The 27,893-nt window shown below is 43.0% G+C and overlaps 1 protein-coding gene across 2 annotated transcripts in view; it reads left to right on the plus strand.

The window, feature by feature from the left end:
* The window catches only part of THSD4 (thrombospondin type 1 domain containing 4), a 1,349,728-nt gene that overhangs the window by 1,292,487 nt on the left and 29,348 nt on the right, over nt 1-27,893 (plus strand). For both annotated transcript variants that reach the window (XM_069765881.1, XM_069765883.1), the window contains one exon: nt 62-235. In XM_069765881.1, coding sequence (XP_069621982.1) covers nt 62-235 — 174 coding nt within the window. The remainder of the gene's footprint in view (nt 1-61; nt 236-27,893) is intronic.

The following is a 27,893-nucleotide window of genomic DNA, read 5'->3' on the forward strand; positions in this document are numbered from 1 at the left end:
GCGCTTCTGTCCGTAAGCAAATACTGGGGGTCGGAATAATTGGTTCCATCTTCTGTTCCAGTGCTCAGCGGAGTGTGGCGAAGGAGTGCGGACACGGTCAGTAGTTTGCATGTCCAATCACATCAGCAGTTTACCATTGGAAGGATGTGGAAATAATAAACCGCCAGAAAGTACAACCTGCGATAACGGTCCTTGTGAAGGCAAGGTTGAGTGGTTTACTGGAGCCTGGAGTCAGGTAAATTTCTTTACTGCTCACAGCTGACTTTCTGAATGGCTGGATATAAAGAAAGGACTTTTATTGCTGACTAAATATTTACACTTTCAGCCGACAAGTACAACCCAATTCTCCGTACATACATAAAAATCAGATTTCGCATTTACAAAAAGAAGTTCCTGGATTCTTTCTTTCATATTAATAATCTAATATGAAGTGTATAACAGGGACCAATATTATGCATAACAATATATGGTAGAATCGTTTTTTGCATTTTCATACTTGTAGTATCATCCTAATGTGTTTTTATAGCTTTCCTTTCAAAAACTGGAAATAAACTATATTATCAGCTACTTGGGTGACGCTAATGTGTTGAACTTGGATAAATGATATGTTAGCGCTTTTGTAGGCAGCAATTGGCATTTATTCAAAAAAGGTACTTTAGATTTATAGAAATCATTATATTCAATATATATTTCTATAAAATATATTGGAAAATGTAATAACCCCATCATTCACTGCACATAGTGGCATTATGAGCATACTTTGTGCGAACTTTAGAATATTAAGGGAGTAAATCAACGAGATGCATTAATCTTTTCCCAAGAGACTAGAGCAAACAGGTAGAAATGTATCAATGTGGTGCAAACCTAGTACATTTGAAATCTTATATTAGAATCTCATACATTAAAGCCACATACATACATACATACTGTACACACATACACATTTTTGTCGCACTGGTCCGCACAAAATAACAGCGATATGTCCAATATTGATCTGAATCTCGGATCAAAATCTCCAAAGCAAGTCTATGGGACCATGAAAAAAATCATATCAGCACTTGAATGCCATCCATGTGCTGGCCATTTTTCATGGACTGGTTAATAAGAGAAGCTTGAGAACCTTTTTTTTTTCTCTCTGCTCATTTTTTATCAAATTCTGATGACACTAATCAAAAACACTAATGAAAAAATGGATTCCTTAATGAGCCCTAAGCAACTTATCTAGAGTTCTACATCCTATTTTTCAATGGTTTTATACAGCACATGTGTCATTGTTTTTGCTATTTTTGTGCATTCAAATTGCACAATCCATCAATTTATACTGGTCCAATGGTATTATTAGCTGGATGTGTTTGAGTGCTGCTCCGCTCCTTTGTCATGTCAATGGCATAAAGGTCTTTGAACCTTGTACACGAGGTTTGCCAGACTATTAAACACCTAGTTAAGATGGAAATCACCAACCATGATTAACCTCAAACCAAAACCCCCAATATTTCTATTTGTTACGCTGCAATGCCACCGGCAGACAAGGATAAGTCTATTTTTTGTTTGATTGGGACATAACCTAAAAGTAATAGTATATTCACTCAGTTATAAGCGATTCAGTATCCAACACGATTAAGTATATCAGCTGGGATTTTAATATTTTGTTCAGCCTTGTAAGGGCACACAATGGCTAAAACATATTTTATAATTATTCCTCTTGGACTGGTACTACATTTTTTCAAGTGCATTTTTTAGTGTACAAATTATGTTTATTTTTAGTGCATATTTGTATTATGGTGTTTTTAGGCAGAGTTCATTCTGTTGGGGTTTCAGTTTTAATTTTATGTAATCATTCACAGAAAGACGATGTGAAGCAGACATCATTGCAATTTCTATTGTTTTTGTGTTTGTGTAATTCACTTTATGTGTGATTTTTTTTCTTTTATGAGTCCATATATATGCATGCATGTGGGAAAAGTAATTGCTGTTTTAAAAAAAAAACATTTTCCAACACTTTGAGAGCAAGCATTGAGATTCTAATATATGCGTTTTCCAATTTACATGTATGGGTATCATGTGTTGCCTGCATGTGTTGTAACTATTAAGTGCAAATGCTTCTCCCACTTTTTAAAATATTTTCAGTAATGCATTTGATTTGCTTTGCTAGACATCTTGGACACTGTGTTCTTGTTCCTTTTAAGAAAAACACATCACAATCTTTTTGATTGGCTTACATTACACTAATATTTGAGTAAAAAAAAGAAACATGTCATGAAGCACTCCAGCATTTTTTATTACCCTTTCCGTAGTTTCTTTCCAAAACTAAAAAAAATTGTGAGGCATAAAAATAATTTCAGCTGAACGCATGTGCTCGATGTTGTTCCTCCTTTTTTGACATAATTCTTTGTTCATTTTGTTTGGTAAATCAGCTACAATGTGTTCAATGTATAAAATCTTCTTTATAAATAGATTCTAGGGCACCTAAAAGTCTGTTCATAGTATTCCATAGGTAGTATATTTGTACAATCCTGAAATGCAAACAAATACAAGTATGGATGACTATTTCTCTTTGGGTCTGTATAATTTGTAAAACAAGCAAGTGAAGAAAATGAAGTAGGCTTAAAGGGAACCTGTCACCCCGTTTTTTGAGATTGAGATATAAATACTGTTAAATAGGGCCTGCGCTGTGTGTTACTATAGTGTATGTAGTGTACCCCGATTCCCCACCTATGCTGAGAAATAACTTACCAAAGTCGCCATTTTCGCCTGTCAATCAGGCTGGTCTGGTCAGGTGGGCGTGTTCACAGCGCTGGTTCTTCCTCAGCTTTACGTTGGTGGCGTAGTGGTGTGCGCCTGTTGAAGTGACTAATCCACTGTGGGCACGTGAACAAGCAGCGCGCGATCTGCGCTGTCATCCCTTTCGTCGGTGGGGGCGGCCATCTTCCTGGGGCCGCGCGTGCGCAGATCGAGTGCTCTGCTGCACGGGGCTTCAGGAAAATGGCCGCGGGATGCCGCGCGTGCGCATTAGAGATCGCGGCGGCCATTTTCCCAAAGCCGAGTTTGCATCCCCCAGGAAGATGGCCGCCCCCACCGACGAAAGGGATGACAACGCAGATCGCGCGCTGCTTGTTCACGTGCCCACAGTGGATTAGTCACTTCAACAGGCGCACACCACTACGCCACCAACGTAAAGCTGAGGAAGAACCAGCGCTGTGAACACGCCCACCTGACCAGACCAGCCTGATTGACAGGCGAAAACGGCGACTTTGGTAAGTTATTTCTCAGCATAGGTGGGGAATCGGGGTACACTACATACACTATAGTAACACACAGCGCAGGCCCTATTTAACAGTATTTATATCTCAATCTCAAAAAACGGGGTGACAGGTTCCCTTTAACTATATTTATGCACTCCCTACATGTCAAAAACTCTAGTGAGGAAATATAGCAGCCTCAGTCTATTGACTTTTTGGACATAGGTAAAGCCCTTATGCTGAACCTACAAGTTGCACAGTCAAAAGTCACGCCATGCTACAACACAGTGTAAATGTAAGTGAATAGGTTTGTGTTTTGGCAATATTGGACCCAGTGCTTACCAGTCCTTTGCAAAGGAGATGAAAATGGGCACTGTACTGTCTTCATTGCTCTTATTTTTTGTTTATATGTTGCCTTTGAAGAATAGACTAGCTAGACTGTTCTATCTTTCAACAGGGTTGTCTACTTCTCAGACAACATCTTCTGAATCCACATGTTCCTATGCTTCCCCCCCCCATAAAATAAAAACACTTATGCTCACATCCGGTGTCGTTCCAGTGGTGTCGGCACTAGAGTTGAGCGACCTTGACCTTTTTAGAGTCGAGCCGGGTTTTGCGAAACCCGACTATGTCCAAAGTCGGGTCGAGTGAAATCGGCCGATTATGACGTAAAGTCGGGATCGACCGAAACACGAAACCCAATGCAAGTCAATGGGGCAGCATAGTCGGCAGTGAGTGGGGGCCAGGAAAACACCTAGAGTGGCCATTTTAATGTCAAAACCATCCATTCTTCTTAATGAAGCTTGTCAAGCGTAATTTACCTTATAATAATTGGAAGGCATTTGAAATTGGGGGTCATTTGGCTAAAGTTGTGGGGGGTAGGGCTGGTTCAAGTAATTAGTGGGCCCAGGAAATCTGGACCACGTCACGGCAGTGGAGCAGGGAGAGGTAAGTATTTCAACTTTGCAAGTGCTGTGAACCTGAGCAAGCAGGGGGGGCCCACTCGTTGGCATTGGCACTGGCACAGGGCCCCTCAAAGTACAGCGGTGTGTTTGCACGGCGGGGGCGCCTCCCACCGGCAGCAACACTTTTGCGTACTATGAGAGGCCCTGTGCCAGTGACGTCGCCAACTAGTATTCCTCCCCCCACCTGATGAAGGAACCTGCACTTTCATCTGCACCTTCCTCTTTGTCCCCGTGTAAGGTGGTATGGTATGCGGGAAGAGCAACCTGACTTTCAGCAGGGTCACAATGTTGTTGTGTAGCGTGCACGGGGAATGTTGCGTTATGGGTCAATGTACCAGCAGACTCATCTATCACTGGCTGGGCAATGGGCACGATGAAGTGGAAACACAGATATAGGCCCAAAGAAGAAAGTGGGCTAAATGCAGTTCAAAATTGGTAACACAGGAATAACCAGGGGGCATTGCAGTGGAGGACAACTGGAATGAGAGGCTGACACAGAGAGTAGGGCCAAATCAGTAAGTAGTCGAAATGCAGTTCAAAATTGGCAACCGTAGTAAACAGGCGGCACAGCTTTGTTCAGTGGAGGAGAACAGCAAGGAGTGGCAGACACCGATAGTAGGCCCCAAACCAACTAGTACGCCAAATGCAGTTGTTCCATTTAACCACAATTTAATGAGAGCCTGAAGATAGAAGCTCAGGAAAGGCAACCTGGGGAACACCTTGGAGTGTAACACACCATCTCTCTCCACCCCATACCCATTTTGTATGGCCTAATGCAGTGTACTTTTCTACAACTACTAAACGAGAGTCGGAAGACCGAAGCAATGGCAAGGAAACCTGGGGAACACCTTAGAGTGTAACACACCCTCTCTCTACACCCCATACCCAATTTGAAGGCCTAATGCAGTGTAGTTTCCAAGAACTACTAAACGAGAGCCGGAAGATCGAAGCTCAGGAAAGGCAACCTGGGGAACACCTTGGAGTGTAACACACCCTCTCGCTACACCCCATACCCAATTTGAAGGACTAATGCAGCGTAGTTTCCAACAACTACTAAACGAGAGCCGGAAGATCGAAGCTCAGGAAAGGCAACCTGGGGAACACCTTGGAGTGTAACAAACCCTCTCTCTACACCCCATACCCAATTTGTAGGCCTAATGCAGCGTAGTTTCCGACAACTACTAAACGAGAGCATGAAGATCGAAGCTCAGGAAAGGCAACCTGGGGAACACCTTGGAGTGTAACACACCCTCTCTCTACACCCCATACCCAATTTGTAGGCCTAATGCAGCGTAGTTTCCGACAACTACTAAACGAGAGCCGGAATATCGAAGCTCAGGAAAGGCAACCTGGGGAACACCTTGGAGTGTAACACACCCTCTCTCTACGCCCCATACCCAATTTGTAGGCCTAATGCAGCGTAGTTTCCGACAACTACTAAACGAGAGCCGGAATATCGAAGCTCAGGAAAGGCAACCTGGGGAACACCTTGGAGTGTAACACACCCTCTCTCTACACCCCATACCCAATTTGAAGGCCTAATGCAGTGTAGTTTCCAAGAACTACTAAACGAGAGCCGGAAGATCGAAGCTCAGGAAAGGCAACCTGGGGAACACCTTGGAGTGTAACACACCCTCTCGCTACACCCCATACCCAATTTGAAGGCCTAATGCAGCGTAGTTTCCAACAACTACTAAACGAGAGCCGGAAGATCGAAGCTCAGGAAAGGCAACCTGGGGAACACCTTGGAGTGGAACACACCATCTCTCTACACCCCATACCCAATTTGAAGGCCTAATGCAGAGTAGTTTCCAAGAACTACTAAACGAGAGCCGGAAGATCGAAGCTCAGGAAAGGCAACCTGGGGAACACCTTGGAGTGTAACACAACGTCTCTCTACACGACGGAAGGGCTGATTCTTAGGAAGGAAGGCTGTTGGAAATAAGCATTGCGCGTCCGAGGGTGATTATATTCTTATTAGGTATATACTCACCCTCGGACGCGCCCTGCTTCTTTATTTGGAATGAATGTTTATTTGCAATGTGGTGTTGACTTTCTCTATTATTTTGGTAATTAATGATTTTATTATTTTCATTATTTTGCATCTTCTCGGCAATAATATAAAGAAGACGCGACAGGACAACACTCGGTGGATGCCATATGTGTGTTTTCAATTTAAAAAAACTTTCAGTTAACTACTTGCAGGAGAAAGTAATTGTAGCTGGTGGCCATTTTTAGTACTGTACCAGATTAGAGTTGTGTGTTTGTTTTTAATGTTAAAATGTCTGCATTTGATATCTCACCAGTATTTTCTTTTTTATAAGCAAAATACTTATTTTTATATTTTCTGATGTTGGTTCCAGGGGTACACGGCCAGCAGTGCCCTGGTCAGTGTAGTAGTAGTTGAAAGAATGGACCGCAGACAGGCATCGAAGGCCTAAAATAATAACACATGGCTGTAGGCAATTTTAAATTGGTTCCAGGGGTACACGGACAGCAGTGGTGTGGTCAGTGGAGGCCTAGTGGAAGGAGTGACCGCAGACAGGCATCGAAGGCCTAAAATAATAACACATGGCTGTAGGCAATTTTAAATTGGTTCCAGGGGTACACGGACAGCAGTGACCTGGTCAGTGTAGTAGTAGTTGAAAGAATGGACCGCAGACAGGCATCGAAGGCCTAAAATAAAAAAATTGGGCTGGCTGTAGGCAATTTTAAATTGGTTCCAGGGGTACACGGACAGCAGTGGTGTGGTCAGTGGAGGCCTAGTGGAAGGAGTGACCGCAGACAGGCATCGAAGGCCTAAAATAATAACACATGGCTGTAGGCAATTTTAAATTGGTTCCAGGGGTACACGGACAGCAGTGGTGTGGTCAGTGGAGGCCTAGTGGAAGGAGTGACCGCAGACAGGCATCGAAGGCCTAAAATAATAACACATGGCTGTAGGCAATTTTAAATTGGTTCCAGGGGTACACGGGCAGCAGTGACCTGGTCAGTGTAGTAGTAGTTGAAAGAATGGACCGCAGACAGGCATCGAAGGCCTAAAATAAAAAAATTGGGCTGGCTGTAGGCAATTTTAAATTGGTTCCAGGGGTACACGGACAGCAGTGGTGTGGTCAGTGGAGGCCTAGTGGAAGGAGTGACCGCAGACAGGCATCGAAGGCCTAAAATAATAACACATGGCTGTAGGCAATTTTAAATTGGTTCCAGGGGTACACGGACAGCAGTGGTGTGGTCAGTGGAGGCCTAGTGGAAGGAGTGACCGCAGACAGGCATCGAAGGCCTAAAATAATAACACATGGCTGTAGGCAATTTTAAATTGGTTCCAGGGGTACACGGGCAGCAGTGACCTGGTCAGTGTAGTAGTAGTTGAAAGAATGGACCGCAGACAGGCATCGAAGGCCTAAAATAAAAAAATTGGGCTGGCTGTAGGCAATTTTAAATTGGTTCCAGGGGTACACGGGCAGCAGTGGTGTGGTCAGTGGAGGCCTAGTGGAAGGAGTGACCGCAGACAGGCATCGAAGGCCTAAAATAATAACACATGGCTGTAGGCAATTTTAAATTGGTTCCAGGGGTACACGGGCAGCAGTGACCTGGTCAGTGTAGTAGTAGTTGAAAAAATGGACCGCAGACAGGCATCGAATGCCTAAAATAATAACACATGGCTGTAGGCAATTTTAAATTGGTTACAGGGGTACACGGACAGCAGTGACCTGGTCAGTGTAGTAGTAGTTGAAAGAATGGACCGCAGACAGGCATCGAAGGCCTAAAATAAAAAAATTGGGCTGGCTGTAGGCAATTTTAAATTGGTTCCAGGGGTACACGGACAGCAGTGGTGTGGTCAGTGGAGGCCTAGTGGAAGGAGTGACCGCAGACAGGCATCGAAGGCCTAAAATAATAACACATGGCTGTAGGCAATTTTAAATTGGTTCCAGGGGTACACGGACAGCAGTGACCTGGTCAGTGTAGTAGTAGTTGAAAGAATGGACCGCAGACAGGCATCGAAGGCCTAAAATAAAAAAATTGGGCTGGCTGTAGGCAATTTTAAATTGGTTCCAGGGGTACACGGGCAGCAGTGACCTGGTCAGTGTAGTAGTAGTTGAAAGAATGGACCGCAGACAGGCTTAGAAGGCCTAACATAACAAACTTGGGCTGGCTGTAGGCACTTTTAAATTGGTTCCAGGGGTACACGGGCAGCAGTGGTCTGGTCAGTGGAAGTCTAGTGGAAGGAGTGACCGCAGACAGGCTTCCAAGGCCTAACATAACAAACTTGGGCTGGCTGTAGGCACTTTTAAATTGGTTCCAGGGGTACACGGGCAGCAGTGGTCTGGTCAGTGGAAGTCTAGTGGAAGGAGTGACCGCAGACAGGCTTCCAAGGCCTAACATAACAAACTTGGGCTGGCTGTAGGCACTTTTAAATTGGTTCCAGGGGTACACGGGCAGCAGTGGTCTGGTCAGTGGAAGTCTAGTGGAAGGAGTGACCGCAGACAGGCTTCCAAGGCCTAACATAACAAACTTGGGCTGGCTGTAGGCACTTTTAAATTGGTTCCAGGGGTACACGGGCAGCAGTGGTCTGGTCAGTGGAAGTCTAGTGGAAGGAGTGACCGCAGACAGGCTTCCAAGGCCTAACATAACAAACTTGGGCTGGCTGTAGGCACTTTTAAATTGGTTCCAGGGGTACACGGGCAGCAGTGGTCTGGTCAGTGGAAGTCTAGTGGAAGGAGTGACCGCAGACAGGCTTCGAAGGCCTAACATAACAAAATTGGGCTGGCTGTAGGCACTTTAAATTGGTTCCAGGGGTACATGGGCAGCAGTGTATGGTCAGTGGAAGTCTAGTGGAAGGAGTGACGGCAGACAGTCTTCGAAGGCCTAACATAACAAAATTGGGCTGACTGTAGGCACTTTTAAATTGGTTCCAGGGTAACACGGCCAGCAGTGGCCTGGTCAGTGTAGTAGTTGTAGAAAGAAGGGACCGCAGACAGGCTTCGAAGGCCTAACATAACAAAAATGTCAAAACAATGGTATTGTCAGTGCCAGGCATTGAAGGATGTCAGCGGCTAGACTACACATTGGTGAAGCTGTGAGAGATAATTTTGCTAGTGGTAGAGCACTGTTTGAGCTGGGGGGGGGAACTGTCTTGTGGCCGGCGGTACAGGCACAGGGCCCCTCATATTACAACGGTGTGTCTGACGTTGGGTGCGCACCACCACCGCCAGAGACACTTTATTGTACTATGAGGGACCCAGTGGCAGTGCCGTCGACCAAAAGCGGCCACACCCACCTCTTCAGACAAACAGCACTCTCAAGGGTCCAAGCGCAAAGTGGCGATAGCACGGCCCCGTGTGGGGAGTTTGGCCATTTCGTGAGGTGGAAACATGTCGTATGCTGGACAATCAGGTGAAGAAAATTACGAGATTGGAAAAGTCATTCAGAATAGTCCACAGGCAAGACCTTTTCATAGGAAAGCTAGGTGTCAGCCGGGCAGGGTGGGGCAAAAGATTTTGAAATCCAGTTGTGGTTCATTTTAATGAAGGTTAGATCATCTACATTTTGGGTAGCCAGACGAGTCCTTTTTTCTGTTAGTATTGAACCTGCAGCACTGAATACTCTTTCTGATAGGACACTAGCTGCCGGGCAAGCAAGCTCCTGCAATGCATATTCTGCCAATTCTGGCCAGGTGTCTAATTTGGATGCCCAGTAATCAAATGGGAATGACGGTTGAGGGAGAACGTCGATAAGGGATGAAAAATAGTTTGTAACCATACTGGACAAATGTTGTCTCCTGTCACTTTGAATTGATGCTGCAGTACCTGTCCTGTCTGCGGTCATAGAAAAATCACTCCACAACCTGGTCAGAAAACCCCTCTGTCCAACGCCACTTCTGATTTCTGCCCCTCTAACACCTCTGGTCTGCTGGCCCCTGGAGCTCGTGTGAGAACGATCACGGGCGCTGTGTGCAGGGAATGCCAGAAGCAAACGGTCAACAAGAGTTGATTGTTTTGTTGCTAATATTAGTTCCAAGTTCTCATGTGGCATAATATTTTGCAATTTGCCTTTATAGCGAGGATCAAGGAGGCAGGCCAACCAGTAATCGTCATCGTTCATCATTTTTGTAATGCGTGTGTCCCTTTTGAGGATACGCAAGGCATAATCCGCCATGTGGGCCAAAGTTCCCGTTGTCAAATCTGCGGTTGTGCTTGGTTGAGGGGCAGTTGCAGGCAAATCTACGTCACTTGTGTCCCTCAAAAAACCAGAACCCGGCCTTGCCACGCCACCAATTTCCCGTGCCCCCGGGAAAGCTTCCTCATTAAAAATATACTCATCCCCATCATCCTCCTCATCCTCCACCTCCTCTTCGCCCGGTACCTCGTCATGTACACTGCCCTGACCAGACAATCGCTGACTGTCATCAAGGCTTTCCTCTTCCTCTGGTGCAGACGCCTGATCCTTTATGTGCGTCAAACTTTGCATCAGCAGACGCATTAGGGGGATGCTCATGCTTATTATGGCGTTGTCTGCACTAACCAGCCGTGTGCATTCCTCAAAACACTGAAGGACTTGACACATGTCTTGAATCTTCGACCACTGCACACCTGACAACTCCATGTCTGCCATCCTACTGCCTGCCCGTGTATGTGTATCCTCCCACAAAAACATAACAGCCCGCCTCTGTTCGCACAGTCTCTGAAGCATGTGCAGTGTTGAGTTCCACCTTGTGGCAACGTCTATGATTAGGCGATGCTGGGGAAGGTTCAAAGAACGCTGATAGGTCTGCATACGGCTGGAGTGTACAGGCGAACGGCGGATATGTGCGCAAAGTCCACGCACTTTGAGGAGCAGGTCGGATAACCCCGGATAACTTTTCAGGAAGCACTGCACCACCAGGTTTAAGGTGTGAGCCAGGCAAGGAATGTGTTTCAGTTGGGAAAGGGAGATGGCAGCCATGAAATTCCTTCCGTTATCACTCACTACCTTGCCTGCCTCAAGATCTACAGTGCCCAGCCACGACTGCGTTTCTTGCTGCAAGAACTCGGACAGAACTTCCGCGGTGTGTCTATTGTCGCCCAAACACTTCATAGCCAATACAGCCTGCTGACGTATGCCAGTAGCTGCCCCATAATGGGAGACCTGGTGTGCAACAGTGGCAGGTGCGGATGGAGTGTTTGTGCGACTGCGGTCTGTGGACGAGCTCTTGCTTCTGCAGGAGGACGAGGAGGAGGAGGAGGAGGGGGTGCGAACGGCTACAGACAACTGTTTACTAGACCGTGGGCTAGGCAGAACTGTCCCAAACTTGCTGTCCCCTGTGGACCCTGAATCCACCACATTTACCCAGTGTGCCGTGATGGACACGTAACGTCCCTGGCCATGCCTACTGGTCCATGCATCTGTTGTCAGGTGCACCTTTGTGCTCACAGATTGCCTGAGTGCATGGACGATGCGCTCTTTAACATGCTGGTGGAGGGCTGGGATGGCTTTTCTGGAAAAAAAGTGTCGACTGGGTAGCTCGTAGCGTGGTACAGCGTAGTCCATCAGGTCTTTGAAAGCTTCGCTTTCAACTAACCGGTAGGGCATCATCTCTAACGAGATTAGTCTAGCTATGTGGGCGTTCAAACCCTGTGTACGCGGATGCGAGGCTAAGTATTTCCTTTTTCTAACCATAGTCTCATGTAGGGTGAGCTGGACTGGAGAGCTGGAGATCGTGGAACTAGCGGGGGTGCCGGTGGACATGGCAGACTGAGAGACGGTGGGAGATGGTATTGTTGCCGCCGGTGCCCTAGATGCAGTGTTTCCTACTACGAAACTGGTGATTCCCTGACCCTGACTGCTTTGGCCTGGCAAAGATACCTGCACAGATACAGCAGGTGGTGCGCTAAATGGTGGTCCTACACTGCCGGAAGGGATGTTGCGTTGATGACTAGCTTCATTGGCCGAGGGTGCAACAACCTTAAGGGACGTTTGGTAGTTAGTCCAAGCTTTCAAATGCATGGTGGTTAAATGTCTATGCATGCAACTAGTATTGAGACTTTTCAGATTCTGACCTCTGCTTAAGGAAGTAGAACATTTTTGACAGATGACTTTGCGCTGATCAATTGGATGTTGTTTAAAAAAATGCCAGACTGCACTCTTTCTAGCATCGGATACCTTTTCAGGCATTGCAGACTGAGCTTTAACCGGATGGCCACGCTGTCCTCCACCAGGTTTTGGCTTTGCCACGCGTTTTGGGCAAGATACGGGCCCGGCAGATGGAACCTGTGGCGATGTTGATGCCTGCTGCGGCCCCTCCTCCTCCTCTGCTTCAGAACTGCTGCCGCCTGCACCCTGTTCCCCCAATGGCTGCCAATCGGGGTCAAGAACTGGGTCATCTAATAACTCTTCTTGTACCTCCTGCGCAACTTCGTCTGTGTCACCGTGTCGTTCGGTGGTATAGCGTTCGTGATGGGGCAACATAGTCTCATCAGGGTCTGATTCTTGATCAGCACCCTGCGAGGGCAATGTTGTGGTCTGAGTCAAAGGACCAGCATAGTAGTCTGGCTGTGGCTGTGCGTCAGTGCACTCCATGTCAGATTCAATTTGTAATGGGCATGGACTGTTAACTGCTTCACTTTCTAAGCCAGGGACGGTATGTGTAAAGAGCTCCATGGAGTAACCCGTTGTGTCGCCTGCTGCATTCTTCTCTGTTGTTGTTTTTGCTGAAGAGGACAAGGAAGTGACTTGTCCCTGACCGTGAACATCCACTAACGACGCGCTGCTTTTACTTTTACCAGTTTCACGAGATGAGGCAAAAGAGCTAGAGGCTGAGTCAGCAAGATAAGCCAAAACTTGCTCTTGCTGCTCCGGCTTTAAAAGCGGTTTTCCTAATCCCAGAAAATGGAGCGTTCGAGGCCTTGTGTAGCCGGACGACGAACCTGGCTCCACAGCTCCAGACTTAGGTGCAATATTTTTTCCCCCACGACCACCTGATGCTCCACCACTACCACTACCCTCATTACCAGCTGACAATGAACGCCCCCGGCCACGACCTCTTCCACTAGACTTCCTCATTGTTTTAAAAACGTAACCAAACTAACGTTATTTGTTGCAGTCACACAACTTACACGGTGAGCTATAACTTCAGTATGATTTAGCTACCCCTTTACAGGTTGGTGAGACCACAGCGAAAATCAGGCCCAATGTTACACACTCTTTTTTTGGTGGCTGCAAATTAGAGAGATGCCCCACACGCAGGACTGTCACTGAAGCACAAATGTTAATATTAATGTCACACTATTATTTTTTTTTTATTTTTATTTTTTTCAGGAACACTTTAGAAACCCCCCCAAAAAAAAAAAATAGATTTTTGCAGGGAGAATTTAGAAAACAAATGTAACAAACTATATGCTTTCTATGGGCCACTGAGTGAGAGATGACGCACACAGGAATCAGGAGTGGCACACAAGCCCAGAGGCCAATATTTTTCTACCAATGATTGATGGAGTTATTTTCTCTGGTAGATTTTGGAACCCAAATCAAGGAAAAAAAATGTAGGCTTTCTATGGACCACAATTGGAGAGAGAGAGAGAGAGAGATGGCACACCCAGGAGTCAAGACTGGCACACAAGCAGAAAGGCCAATATTAATCTCCCACTGTTTTTTTTTTTTTTTTTTTTTTTTTTTTTTTTTCAGGGAGACTTTAGAAAAAAAAATAATAAAAAAAATATGATTTTATCAGGAAGAATTTAGAAACCAAATAAAATAAAATGATTTTTTCAGGGAGAATTTATAAAACAAATAAAAACAAAAATAGGCGTTCTATGGCCCACTGACTGAGAGATGACGCACACAGGAGTCAGGAGTGGCACACAAACCCAGAGGCCAATATTTTTCTACCAATGATTGATGTAGTTATTTTCTCTGGTAGATTTTAGAACCCAAATCAAGGAAAAAAAATATAGGCTTTCTATGGACCACAATTGGAGAGAGAGAGAGAGAGAGAGAGAGAGAGAGAGATGGCACACCCAGGAGTCAAGACTGGCACACAAGCAGAAAGGCCAATATTAATCTCCCACTGTTTTTTTTGGTTGTTTTTTTTTTTTTTTTTTTCAGGGAGACTTTAGAAAAAAAAATAATAAAAAAAATATGATTTTATCAGGAAGAATTTAGAAACCAAATAAAATAAAATGATTTTTTCAGGGAGAATTTATAAAACAAATAAAACCAAAAATAGGCGTTCTATGGCCCACTGACTGAGAGATGACGCACCCAGGAGTCAAGACTGGCACACAAGCAGAAAGGCCAATATTAATCTCCCACTGTTTTTTTTGGTTGTTTTTTTTTTTTTTTTTTCAGGGAGACTTTAGAAAAAAAAATAATAAAAAAAATATGATTTTATCAGGAAGAATTTAGAAACCAAATAAAATAAAATGATTTTTTCAGGGAGAATTTATAAAACAAATAAAACCAAAAATAGGCGTTCTATGGCCCACTGACTGAGAGATGACGCACCCAGGAGTCAAGACTGGCACACAAGCAGAAAGGCCAATATTAATCTCCCACTGTTTTTTTTTTTTTTTTTCAGGGAGACTTTAGAAAAAAAAATAATAAAAAAAATATGATTTTATCAGGAAGAATTTAGAAACCAAATAAAATAAAATGATTTTTTCAGGGAGAATTTAGAAAACAAATAAAACCAAAAATAGGCGTTCTATGGCCCACTGACTGAGAGATGACGCACACAGGAGTCAGGAGTGGCACACAAACCCAGAGGCCAATATTTTTCTACCAATGATTGATGTAGTTATTTTCTCTGGTAGATTTTAGAACCCAAATCAAGGAAAAAAAATATAGGCTTTCTATGGACCACAATTGGAGAGAGAGAGAGAGAGAGAGAGAGAGAGAGATGGCACACCCAGGAGTCAAGACTGGCACACAAGCAGAAAGGCCAATATTAATCTCCCACTGTTTTTTTGGTTGTTTTTTTTTTTTTTTTTTCAGGGAGACTTTAGAAATAAAAATAATAAAAAAAATATGATTTTATCAGGAAGAATTTAGAAACCAAATAAAATAAAATGATTTTTTCAGGGAGAATTTAGAAAACAAATAAAACCAAAAATATGCGTTCTATGGCCCACTGACTGAGAGAGAGAGAGAGATGGAACGCTTAGTACTGGCACACAAGCCCAAAGGGCAATATTAATCTCCCTTTTTTTTTCCAGGGAGAATTTCTGAAACCCAAAAAAAAAATAAAATAGGCTTTCTATGGCCCACTATTTGTGAGAGAGATGGGACGCTCAGGACTGGCACAGATGGCACGCTCAGGACTGGCACAGAAGCCCAGAGGCCAATATTAATCTCCCTTTTTTTCTGGGAGAATTTATAAAACCAAAAAAATATTTAAATAGGCTTTCTATGGCCCACTATTTGTGAGAGAGATGGCACGCTCAGGACTGGCACAGATGGCACGCTCACAACTGGCACACAAGCCCAGAGGCCAATATTAATCTCCCTTTTTTCAGGGAGAATTTCTAAAACCCAAAAAAAAAATAAAATAGGCTTTCTATGGCCCACTATTTGTGAGAGAGATGGGACGCTCAGGACTGGCACAGATGGCACGCTCAGGACTGGCACAGAAGCCCAGAGGCCAATATTAATCTCCCTTTTTTTCTGGGAGAATTTATAAAACCAAAAAAATATTTAAATAGGCTTTCTATGGCCCACTATTTGTGAGAGAGATGGCACGCTCAGGACTGGCACAGATGGCACGCTCACAACTGGCACACAAGCCCAGAGGCCAATATTAATCTCCCTTTTTTCAGGGAAAATTGATAAAACAAAAAAAAAAATTAAATAGGCTTTCTATGGCCCACTATTTGTGAGAGAGATGGCACGCTCAGGGCTGGCTGGCACAGATGGCACGCTCAGGACTGGCACACAAGCCCAGAGGCCAATATTAATCTCCCTTTTTTTCTGGGAGAATTTATAAAACCAAAAAAATATTTAAATAGGCTTTCTATGGCCCACTATTTGTGAGAGAGATGGCACGCTCAGGACTGGCACAGATGGCACGCTCACAACTGGCACACAAGCCCAGAGGCCAATATTAATCTCCCTTTTTTCAGGGAAAATTGATAAAACAAAAAAAAAAATTAAATAGGCTTTCTATGGCCCACTATTTGTGAGAGAGATGGCACGCTCAGGGCTGGCTGGCACAGATGGCACGCTCAGGACTGGCACACAAGCCCAGAGGCCAATATTAATCTCCCTTTTTTTCTGGGAGAATTTATAAAACCAAAAAAATATTTAAATAGGCTTTCTATGGCCCACTATTTGTGAGAGAGATGGCACGCTCAGGACTGGCACAGATGGCACGCTCACAACTGGCACACAAGCCCAGAGGCCAATATTAATCTCCCTTTTTTCAGGGAAAATTTATAAAACAAAAAAAAAAATTAAATAGGCTTTCTATGGCCCACTATTTGTGAGAGAGATGGCACGCTCAGGACTGGCACAGATGGCACGCTCACAACTGGCACACAAGCCCAGAGGCCAATATTAATCTCCCTTTTTTTCTGGGAGAATTTATAAAACCAAAAAAATATTTAAATAGGCTTTCTATGGCCCACTATTTGTGAGAGAGATGGCATGCTCAGGACTGGCACAGATGGCACGCTCACAACTGGCACACAAGCCCAGAGGCCAATATTAATCTCCCTTTTTTCAGGGAAAATTTATAAAACAAAAAAAAAAATTAAATAGGCTTTCTATGGCCCACTATTTGTGAGAGAGATGGCACGCTCAGGGCTGGCACAGATGGCACGCTCAGGACTGGCACACAAGCCCAGAGGCCAATATTAATCTCCCTTTTTTTCAGGGAGAATTTATAAAACCAAAAAAAAAAATAAATAGGCTTTCTATGGCCCACTATTTGTGAGAGAGATGGCACACTCAGGACTGGCACACAAGCCCAAAGGCCAATATTAATCTCCCACTGTATTTTTATCAGGGAGAATTTATACACCCCACAAAAAAAAATACAGAAAAATGAAAAGGCTTTCTATGGCCCACTATGTGAGAGAGATGGCACACACAGGGATGGCACTCTAGCAGAAATGCCAAATTGCCAATCTTAATCTCCCACCAAAAAAAAAAAAAAAAAAAAAACAGGGAATGTCCTACAATTACTATCTCCCTGCCTGCAGTAATCTCAGCCAGGTATGGCAGGCAGCTACTATCTCCCTGCCTGCAGTAATCTCAGCCAGGTATGGCAGGCAGCAATAAGGAGTGGACTGATGCACAAATGAAATAAAAAGTGTGGACAAACAAAAAAGATAGCTGTGCAGAAAGGAAGGAACAAGAGGATTTGTGCTTTGAAAAAAGCAGTTGGTTTGCACAGCGGCGTACACACAGCAATGCAGCTATCAGGGAGCCTTCTAGGGCAGCCCAATGAGCTACAGCGCTGAGGGGAAAAAAAAACAAAAAAAAACTTCCACTGTCCCTGCACACCGAGGGTGGTGTTGGACAGTGCAAATCGCTGCAGCACAAGCGGTTTTGTGGTTAATGGACCCTGCCTAACGCTATCCCTGCTTCTGACAAAGCGGCAGCAACCTCTCCCTAAGCTCAGATCAGCAGCAGTAAGATGGCGGTCGGCGGGAACGCCTCTTTATAGCCCCTGTGACGTCGCAGACAGCAAGCCAATCACTGCAATGCCCTTCTCTAAGATGGTGGGGACCAGGACCTATGTCATCACGCTGCCCACACTCTGCGTTTACCTTCATTGGCTGAGAAATGGCGCTTTTCGCGTCATTGAAACGCGACTTTGGCGCGAAAGTCGCGTACCGCATGGCCGACCCCGCACAGGGGTCGGATCGGGTTTCATGAAACCCCGACTTAGCCAAAAGTCGGCGACTTTTGAAAATGTTCGACCCGTTTCGCTCAACCCTAGTCGGCACTTGTTGGTGTCGCATGATTCTTTGCCGCCTATCACAGCTCTGGCTTCTCCTATGGATGTAATTGACATCCCAAGGAAATGGGAGAGCAGCAGTTCTCACTTTCTCCAAATGTCTCGATTTGTTTAAAGGATGGGAGAGTGAAGCCAGTACTGAATGCTTGCAGAGATTGTGTGAATTAACAATGTCACACAAGCCCCTTGAAAGCCAATGCCGGCATCTCTGGAATGGCACAAGAGTTGTGTATAGGTGTTATTTTACCAGAAGGAAACATAGGATGTCAGACTTCTCAATCCATTTAATGCACTTTTTTTTATTCAATTCTTTGGGCATATGTCTAAATACACAAATATAAAATATGAGCTTTTGACAGGCTCATGTCAGAAATTTGTTTTTTCTACAGTATATGCTATACTTGTACCAAATTACTATGGGAACTGTATGAATCAGATTCCACTATAGAACATGTATCTCTGTTCATTGTAAATTAGACATTCATTATTTTTCGGGAGTAATGTTGTTCTGTTCACTACTATATATTTATGCAGCCATATTGGGTCAATTAACTACTTTTGATAGCAATAATCCATTTACACAGTTGTATATATTTTCAGTTGATTGATTGAAGTGTGGTGCATGAGGTCTAAATAGTCATCCAAGAGACTAACTACATTAAAAAAAACAATGTAAAGACTTATCATGGACTTCTCCTTTTAAGGTGTTGAATAGACTCAACTGTTCATTTATACAATATTCTACAGAGCTGTCAGGGACTTTCAGAAGTCATTCTTTAGAGCAAGAAAGAAAATAGTGTTACATTGTTAAGTAGCAAAAATGCAGAAGAATATATATTACCTTACAAAATTTCCAGCCAAACTCTGCTGTGACTTTGTCTTAAGAAGCAGCAAAACAAAAGGAAAACCTTTAGCATTTGCTTAGGGTACAAAGAGTGTTATGGTGACATGCAAAGAATACGAAGTTTGGCTAAGTCTCAGCTTCCCTAAGGCAACCCTGTTAAGATAAATCTAAATCCTTGTTTTTATTTTAAGGCTTCTTTTTATTCCTGTATAAAATATGCAACTTCCAGCGGTAGAAGTGCATTAACCCATTCACCCTCTGATTCAGCCTTCAGGCCACATTTTACAATTCTGACTATTGTCACTTTATGAGGTAATAACTTTGGAACACTTCAACAGATCCCACTGATTCGGAGAATGTTTTCTCGTGACATAGTGTATTTCTTGAGAGTGAAAAAATTTGTTCGATATGACTTGCGTTTATTTGTGAAAATATCTCAAATTTGGCAAAAAAATTGAAAATTTCACAATTTTTAGACCTTCAATTTGGATGCCCTTAAACCAAAGCTGTCACACTAAATATTTAATAAATAAAATTTTCCACATGTCTACTTTACATAAGCACAATTTTTGAAGCTTAAGAAAAAATTAGGAAGTTATAAGGGTTAAAAGTTGACAAGCGATTTCTCAATTTCCTACAGCATTTACAAAACCATTGTTTAGGTATCACATCACATTTGAAGAGACTTTGAGGGGCCTGTATGACAGAAAATACCCCAAAATGACAACATTCTAAAAAATGCATCCTTCATCTGAAGGTAGGCACTGGTCTGGCCTGCACATCATGATAGCATGAAAGCATTGTACCCTGCCAACTGTACAATGTGCATGGCCAGCTTGTTGTACCACACCTTAACTTTGCTAATGGCACTGTACAGGTGGAAGACGTGATCAAAGACATCAGCTCCCCCATGTTCTTATTGTACCGAAGTACATAGTCTGGTTTGGTGACCTGTGTACCTCGTACAGCAGAGGGGTTGCTGCCATAACCATGTATAGTTGTCAAGAAAAGGACACCTCTGTTGTCATTGTACTTGACCACCAGCATTTTGTTACTATATTGGGCTCTGCTCTCATCCTTTTTAAGCATCTGCCCAAATACCACCTTAGGTAGGCCTCTCTGATTTTTGCAGACAGTACCACATGCTGCGGTAGCTCTCGCAGAAAGGGACTTGAAGAGTGGGATGCTGGTATATAAGTTGTCTGCAAAGAGGTGATAGCCTTGATCCAGCAGTGGATGTGCCAAATCTCACATAATTTTCCCACTCACTCCCAGGACAAGGGGGTATTCAGGGGGTTCAACCCATGTTTCCTTCCTTTTAGGTACTCTCACACAGTTTATAGAACATAAGTCCGTACCTGGCCCTCTTACCAAGCAGGTATTGCCAGAATTTGAGTCTCCCCTTGAAATGTATTAGGGACTCATCCACGCAGATGTCCCTTTTGGGAATGAACACTTCAGCAAACTTGTTGCTGAAGTGATCAATTCCTGGCCAAACCTTGAAAAATAGGTCAAAGTTGGGGTCATCTTGTAGAGAACATTGGGCATTTTCTTTGTTGTTTGTAATGCAAAAAAATTTGGATTGCCTCAAATGGTTTACCGGTCAAAGCCATGTGGAATAGTGGAGTGTTGCATAAAACATCAACCCTCCAATATAGCTCTGGTTTCTTTGCTAATCCCTTGTGAAGGACAAGGCCCCAAAACATCATAATTTCTACTGCGTTTATAGGGGCCCAGTTAGAAAAAGATGAAGTGTGGTTTAGGTCCAAAAATTGTTGGATGCACAAATTTGTCTGGGCCACCATAAGGTTTACAAAATTCTCAGAGAAAAAGACTTTGAAAAAGTCTACTTCTGTGAGGCCAATGGTGTCAAATATGATTCCTGATTGGGCAGAAAATCAGGGAACAGTGGCCCGTAATCTTCAGTGGGTGAGGTCCATACAAGGTCAGTAACTGTGGGCACTGATTCATTTTCTGTCCTGGGGTGTCTGGGAGGCGATTCATTATCACTTGAGGATAAGAAGGTGGAGAATGAAAAATAAAGGAAGGTGGCATGCTCTCCCTCACTATCAGTGTCTAAGGCAAGGAATGCGTAGGCATCCTCTGCTGAAAAAAATTATTGGGATGAGCAGGACATTTTTTCATGTATGCAGTATTTGTTTGTGTACCATTTAGAAGATAAAAAATAAGATCAGACTCTAGAAAGAAAAAAAGTAAAGAAACAGAATATAAACATTTGGTAAACTAAAAAACAAACATACTAAACAGATTTCAGTAAAAAAAATTACTGAATGCCCGCAGCTATGTGTCACTAATCCTGACTATATTCAGTAAAAAATAATGTAGTCACTGATTACTGCAGTACATTGTTACTATCTCTAATCTAGTTTTATCAACTAATTTAATTTTTTTTAATTTTTTTGTTTTACACACACACACAAAAAAGCAACAACCGGAGGCCAATCACTGATGTGCGACATTGAACAGCACTCGACAGCTGTAGGACACACTCATGAATGTGATTCTTTTTTTCCACGCTGACACTAACTCTGCCTACATTTAGTATAAATACTGTAGTAGTAGTCGCTGATTACTGTTATGTTTTTACTGTCCCTAATCTAGTCCTATCAACTTGTTTTTATTGCTTCATTTTTTACTCTTTACTGTCTGACACTAATCCTGACAACTAAATTCAGTAAAAAAAATACTGTAGTATGAGCTGATCACTATATTTTTACTGTCCCTAATCTTATACTATCAGCGAATCTGAATAATTTTTTTATTCAATTCTTTTTTTACCCCCAAAAAACAAAACAACAGAAGGCCGGTCAGTGATGTTTGGTGCCGACCAGTGCTCAATGGCTGTAGGAAGCATGCACAATGTGGTGCAAAAGGGGGAGAAAACAGGAAATATGAAAATCCTTGAGAAAAGTGAGCACAAGTGCCTATCAGCGATTTCTGTCACTGATCAGCGCATCACAACTGCAGGACGCACAAACAGAGGTGGTGCAAAAGGGTGGGGGGCAAATAAACAAGGACAAAAAATGTCCTGGAAAGCAGTGAGCATAGATGATGATCAGTGATTTGTGTCACTGATGAGCTCTCGGCGGCTGCAGGATGCAAGAACAAAAAGAAAATCTGCCAAAAATCGATTAACTACTGATCAGCGATCGGCGGCAGAATGAGGGATGGGAAAGTGAGAAAGGGGAGAGGGGAAAAGGAAGGGAAAGGAAAGAGAAGTAGATTGGGGTGGATTAGGAAAGATCAAGGATCAGAAACGTCTTCTTTTTCAACAGCTGCTGCACCAGCTGAAGTCATGGCACAGGCTTAAAAAAGTCTGTAGCACCACAATGCCCCGAACAGCATAACATACCGACAGTATGACCGGTCATTTTGAGGTCAAACCACCTCTGTGTGCTCTGATTTGTTCAATCAATGTCATTGTTCAGCTGCACCAGTCATAGCTGGCCCTGGTGAAATTTGCCTTTCTAGGCTCCAGCCTATAATCGGTGCTGTTACAGCACCAATCATAGCCTGGACATCAGTGTTTCAGGCAATTTAATTGCTTGAAAAACTGAAAACACTGTGATTAAACAGCCAATCATAGCTACCGTAGTAGCAGGGGGGAGCGACACCACCCCCTGGATGATAACTCCTGGCACCTAGCTGCAAGATCCGATCACCACAACTGCATATGGATACGTCCAAGGTCATGAAGTGGTTAAGCAAAGAATCAGAGTCATGAAAGGTACACTATGTCTTTTTGGGTAGCACTGTGGCTTGACCTCAGCAAATGTGACTCCAGAAAGCCAACATTCCACTGAGTTGGCTCAAAAGTGCCTGTTAATGAAGACTTTCATTACTATTTCCATCTGGCACAAAAATGAGAGAGCTTGCAAAATGTTACACTGATCTATTCTATTGTAGCTTTGGGCCAAAGCTCTCCATAGGTCACACATGCTTTCTTTCTTGTGCAGCATAATATTTCACTCTGCTGAACAAAATAACAACAGTAGCAGGAGGTTCTTTTATGCATGGAACATTTCAATATTGTGTGTATATACTACCGGATTATTTCTATTAAAATTCCTTTTATTGATTTTCAAAAGAAATGTATAATAATTAAAACATATAAAAAAACTCCGTAATAGCAGACAGTACAATACATGAGTCATATCTAAAAAAAAAAATGAAATCACAAAAAATAGCCCCAGAAATAACAAAGTCCATCAATATATGGACAAAGTATCTGCAAATATATGATGCACAACATGAGATACTCTCAAATCAAAAAGAGAAGTCTCAGACCTAGATACTTAGATAAAACAAAAAGCTTTATTGATACAATAAAAACACAATACAAAAAAAGGATGCTGAAATATACCACAAAAGAGGGACCCAAAGTCATAGGAATCCACAAACTAATCCCGATTGTACCATAACCCTATGCCAGAATATTAACAACAATACAGGGAGACAATGTCCCAATCAGCTGTACTGCTGGGTTCAATAAACCAGTGTGCTGGATGTCTGCTGCTATACGCAATACATACATACTAGTGTGCACATAAAATTACCCGATAAGTGTAACATAGAAGTAAACTGGCAGGTACATACCACTATGTGGATCAGCGTGGAGTCCCGGACGTCCCTCTGCCCCAGGGACGTCCGGGACTCCACGCTGATCCACATAGTGGTATGTACCTGCCAGTTTACTTCTATGTTACACTTATCGGGTAATTTTATGTGCACACTAGTATGTATGTATTGCGTATAGCAGCAGACATCCAGCACACTGGTTTATTGAACCCAGCAGTACAGCTGATTGGGACATTGTCTCCCTGTATTGTTGTTAATATTCTGGCATAGGGTTATGGTACAATCGGGATTAGTTTGTGGATTCCTATGACTTTGGGTCCCTCTTTTGTGGTATATTTCAGCATCCTTTTTTTGTATTGTGTTTTTATTGTATCAATAAAGCTTTTTGTTTTATCTAAGTATCTAGGTCTGAGACTTCTCTTTTTGATTTGAGAGTATCTCATGTTGTGCATCATGAGTCATATCTAGTAAGAACTACATCAAAGCATGTGCTGATTGACAATAGTAATTACCTTGATAGATCAAACAATGTATATTATAAGGGTAGTGTTCCGGAGATATATTTATATACATATGTATAAATATATCTCTCCTAGTGTATCCTCACCCACCCCCTGCAGACTGTGAGCCCTCGCGGGCAGGGTCCTCCCTCCTTATGTACTCGTGTGCCTTGTTATCTGCTCATGTTTAATGTAATTGTCTATATTTGCCCCGTATTCACATGTAAAGCGCCATGGAATAAATGGCGCTATAAAAATGTATAATAATAATATAGAGTGACAATAGCATAGGTATTCTGTTATGTATGAAATAAAATAAAATGGGGATAAAACCAGGAAAAAGGAGGAGGAAAGTTTACCCGATCTATGTAAGTATATGGCCTACAGTACGTAGTCGTAGGAGCGTTTTCATATTTCTTGAGACGATCAGGTATCTATTGCTTCCACCTGGGGTGAGACCATGTAATTTCGGTCTTTTGGTTGCTAAGAGATAACATACTATTTATCTGTGTAAATGCTGGTAGAACCTTAGCAATATTCTTTGCTGCATGAAATGAACCAGAAAACATTAAGAAAATTAAAGTTATAGGCTCCTTGCCCTGTATCTAAGTACAATTGCCAAGACATAATGGGTTTTATGGTACCCCTGGTTCTTATCACCTGTGGCCCTTGTTCATCTAGCCCTCTTTCATAGTTAAAGGGAACCTGTCAGCACGATTCAGCACAGTAAACTACAGACACTGTCAGTTCGGCGCCTTTATACTCGTTAACCCCTTCATGACCCAGCCTATTTTGACCTTAAAGACCTTGCCGTTTTTTGCAATTCTGACCAGTGTCCTTTATGAGGTAATAACTCAGGAACGCTTCAACGGATCCTAGCGGTTCTGAGACTGTTTTTTCGTGACATATTGGGCTTCATGTTAGTGGTAAATTTAGGTCAATAAATTCTGCGTTTATTTGTGATAAAAACGGAAATTTGGCGAAAATTTTGAAAATTTCGCAATTTTCACATTTTGAATTTTTATTCTGTTAAACCAGAGAGATATGTGACACAAAATAGTTAATAAATAACATTTCCCACATGTTTACTTTACATCAGCACAATTTTGGAAACAAAATTTTTTTTTGTTAGGAAGTTATAAGGGTTAAAATTTGACCAGCAATTTGTCATTTTTACAACGAAATTTACAAAACCATTTTTTTTAGGGACCACCTCACATTTGAAGTCAGTTTGAGGGGTCTATATGGCTGAAAATACCCAAAAGTGACACCATTTTAAAAACTGCACCCCTCAAGGTACTCAAAACCACATTCAAGAAGTTTATTAACCCTTCAGGTGCTTCACAGCAGCAGAAGCAACATGGAAGGAAAAAATGTCACAAAAATTATATTTTAGCAACAATTTTTTTATTTTCCCAATGGTAAAAGGAGAAACTGAACCACAAAAGTTGTTGTCCAACTTGTCCTGAGTACGCTGATACCTCATATGTGGGGGTAAACCACTGTTTGGGCGCACGGCAGGGCTTGGAAGGGAAGGAGCGCCATTTGACTTTTTGAATCAAAAATTGGCTCCACTCTTTAGCGGACACCATGTCACGTTTGGAGAGCACCCGTGTGCCTAAAAATTGGAGCTCCCCCACAAGTGACCCCATTTTGGAAACTAGACGCCCCAAGGAACTTATCTAGATGCATAGTGAGCACTTTGAACCCCCAGGTGCTTCACAAATTGATCCGTAAAAATGAAAAAGTACTTTTTTTTCACAAAAAAATTGTTTTAGCCTCAATTTTTTCATTTTCACATGGGCAACAGGATAAAATGGATCCTAAAATGTGTTGGGCAATTTCTCCTGAGTACATCAATACCTCACATGTGGGGGTAAACCACTGTTTGGGCACATGGTAAGGCTCGGAAGGGAAGGAGCGCCAATTGACTTTTTGAATGAAAAATTATTTCCATCGTTAGCGGACACCATGTCGCGTTTGGATAGCTCCTGTGTGCCTAAACATTGGCGCTCCCCCACAACTGACCCCATTTTGGAAACTAGACCCCCCAAAGAACTTATTTAGATGCCTAGTGAGCACTTTAAACCCTCAGGTGCTTCACAAATTGATCTGTAAAAATGAAAAAGTACTTTTTTTTCACAAAAAAATTTTTTTCGCCTCAATTTTTTCATTTTCACATGGGCAGTAGGATAAAATGGATCATAAAATTTGTTGGGCAATTTCTCCCGAGTACGCCGATACCTCATATGTGGGGGTAAACCACTGTTTGGGCACTCGGCAGGGCTCGGAAGGGAAGGCGCGCCATTTGACTTTTTGAATGGAAAATTAGCTCCAATTGTTAGCGGACACCATGTCGCGTTTGGAGAGCCCCTGTGTGCCTAAACATTGGAGCTCCCCCACAAGTGACCCCATTTTGGAAACTAGACCCCCCAAGGAACTTATCTAGATGCATATTGAGCACTTTAAACCCCCAGGTGCTTCACAGAAGTTTATAACGCAGAACCATGAAAATAAAAAATAATTTTTCTTTCCTCAAAAATGATATTTTAGCCTGGAATTTCCTATTTTGCCAAGGATAATAGGAGAAATTGGACCCCAAATATTGTTGTCCAGTTTGTCCTGAGTACGCTGATACCCCATATGTGGGGGTAAACCACTGTTTGGGCGCACGGCAGGGCTCGGAAGGGATGGCACGCCATTTGGCTTTTTAAATGGAAAATTAGCTCCAATCATTAGCGGACACCATGTCACGTTTGGAGAGCCCCTGTGTGCCTAAACATTGGAGATCCCCCAGAAATGACCCCATTTTGGAAACTAGACCCCCAAAGGAACTAATCTAGATGTGTGGTGAGGACTTTGAACCCCCAAGTGCTTCACAGAAGTTTATAACGCAGAGCCATGAAAATAAAAAAAAAATTATTTTCTCAAAAATGATCTTTTAGCCTGCAATTTTTTATTTTCCCAAGGGTAACAGGAGAAATTTGACCCCAATATTTGTTGTACAGTTTCTCCGGAGTACGGTGATACCCCATATGTGGGGGTAAACCACTGTTTGGGCACACGTTGGGGCTCGGAAGTGAAGTAGTGACGTTTTGAAATGCAGACTTTGATGGAATGCTCTGCGGGCGTCACGTTGCGTTTGCAGAGCCCCTGATGTGCCTAAACAGTAGAAACCCCCCACAAGTGACCCCATTTTGGAAACTAGACCCCGAAAGGAACTTATCTAGATGTGTGGTGAGCACTTTGAACCCCCAAGTGCTTCATAGAAGTTTATAATGCAGAGCCGTGAAAATAATAAATACGTTTTCTTTCCTCAAAAATAATTATTTAGCCCAGAATTTTTTATTTTCCCAAGGGTAACAAGAGAAATTGGACCCCAATAGTTGTTGTGCAGTTTCTCCTGAGTACGCTGATGCCCCATGTGTGGGGGTAAACCACTGTTTGGGCACACGTCGGGGCTCAGAAGGGAAGTAGTGACTTTTGAAACGCAGACTTTGATGGAATGGTCTGCGGGCGTCACATTGCGTTTGCAGAGCCCCTGTTGTGCCTAAACAGTAGAAACCCCCCACACGTGACCACATTTTAGAAACTAGACCCCCCAAGGAACTTATCTAGATATGTGGTGAGCACTTTGAACCCCCAAGTGCTTCACAGACGTTTACAACGCAGAGCCGTGAAAATAAAAAATCATTTTTCTTTCCTCAAAAATGATGTTTTAGCAAGCATTTTTTTAGATTCACAAGGGTAACAGGAGAAATTGGACCCCAATAATTGTTGCGCAGTTTATCCTGAGTACACTGATCCCCCATA

Source organism: Ranitomeya imitator, chromosome 4 (genome assembly GCF_032444005.1).
Source record: "Ranitomeya imitator isolate aRanImi1 chromosome 4, aRanImi1.pri, whole genome shotgun sequence".
NCBI lineage: Eukaryota > Metazoa > Chordata > Amphibia > Anura > Dendrobatidae > Ranitomeya > Ranitomeya imitator.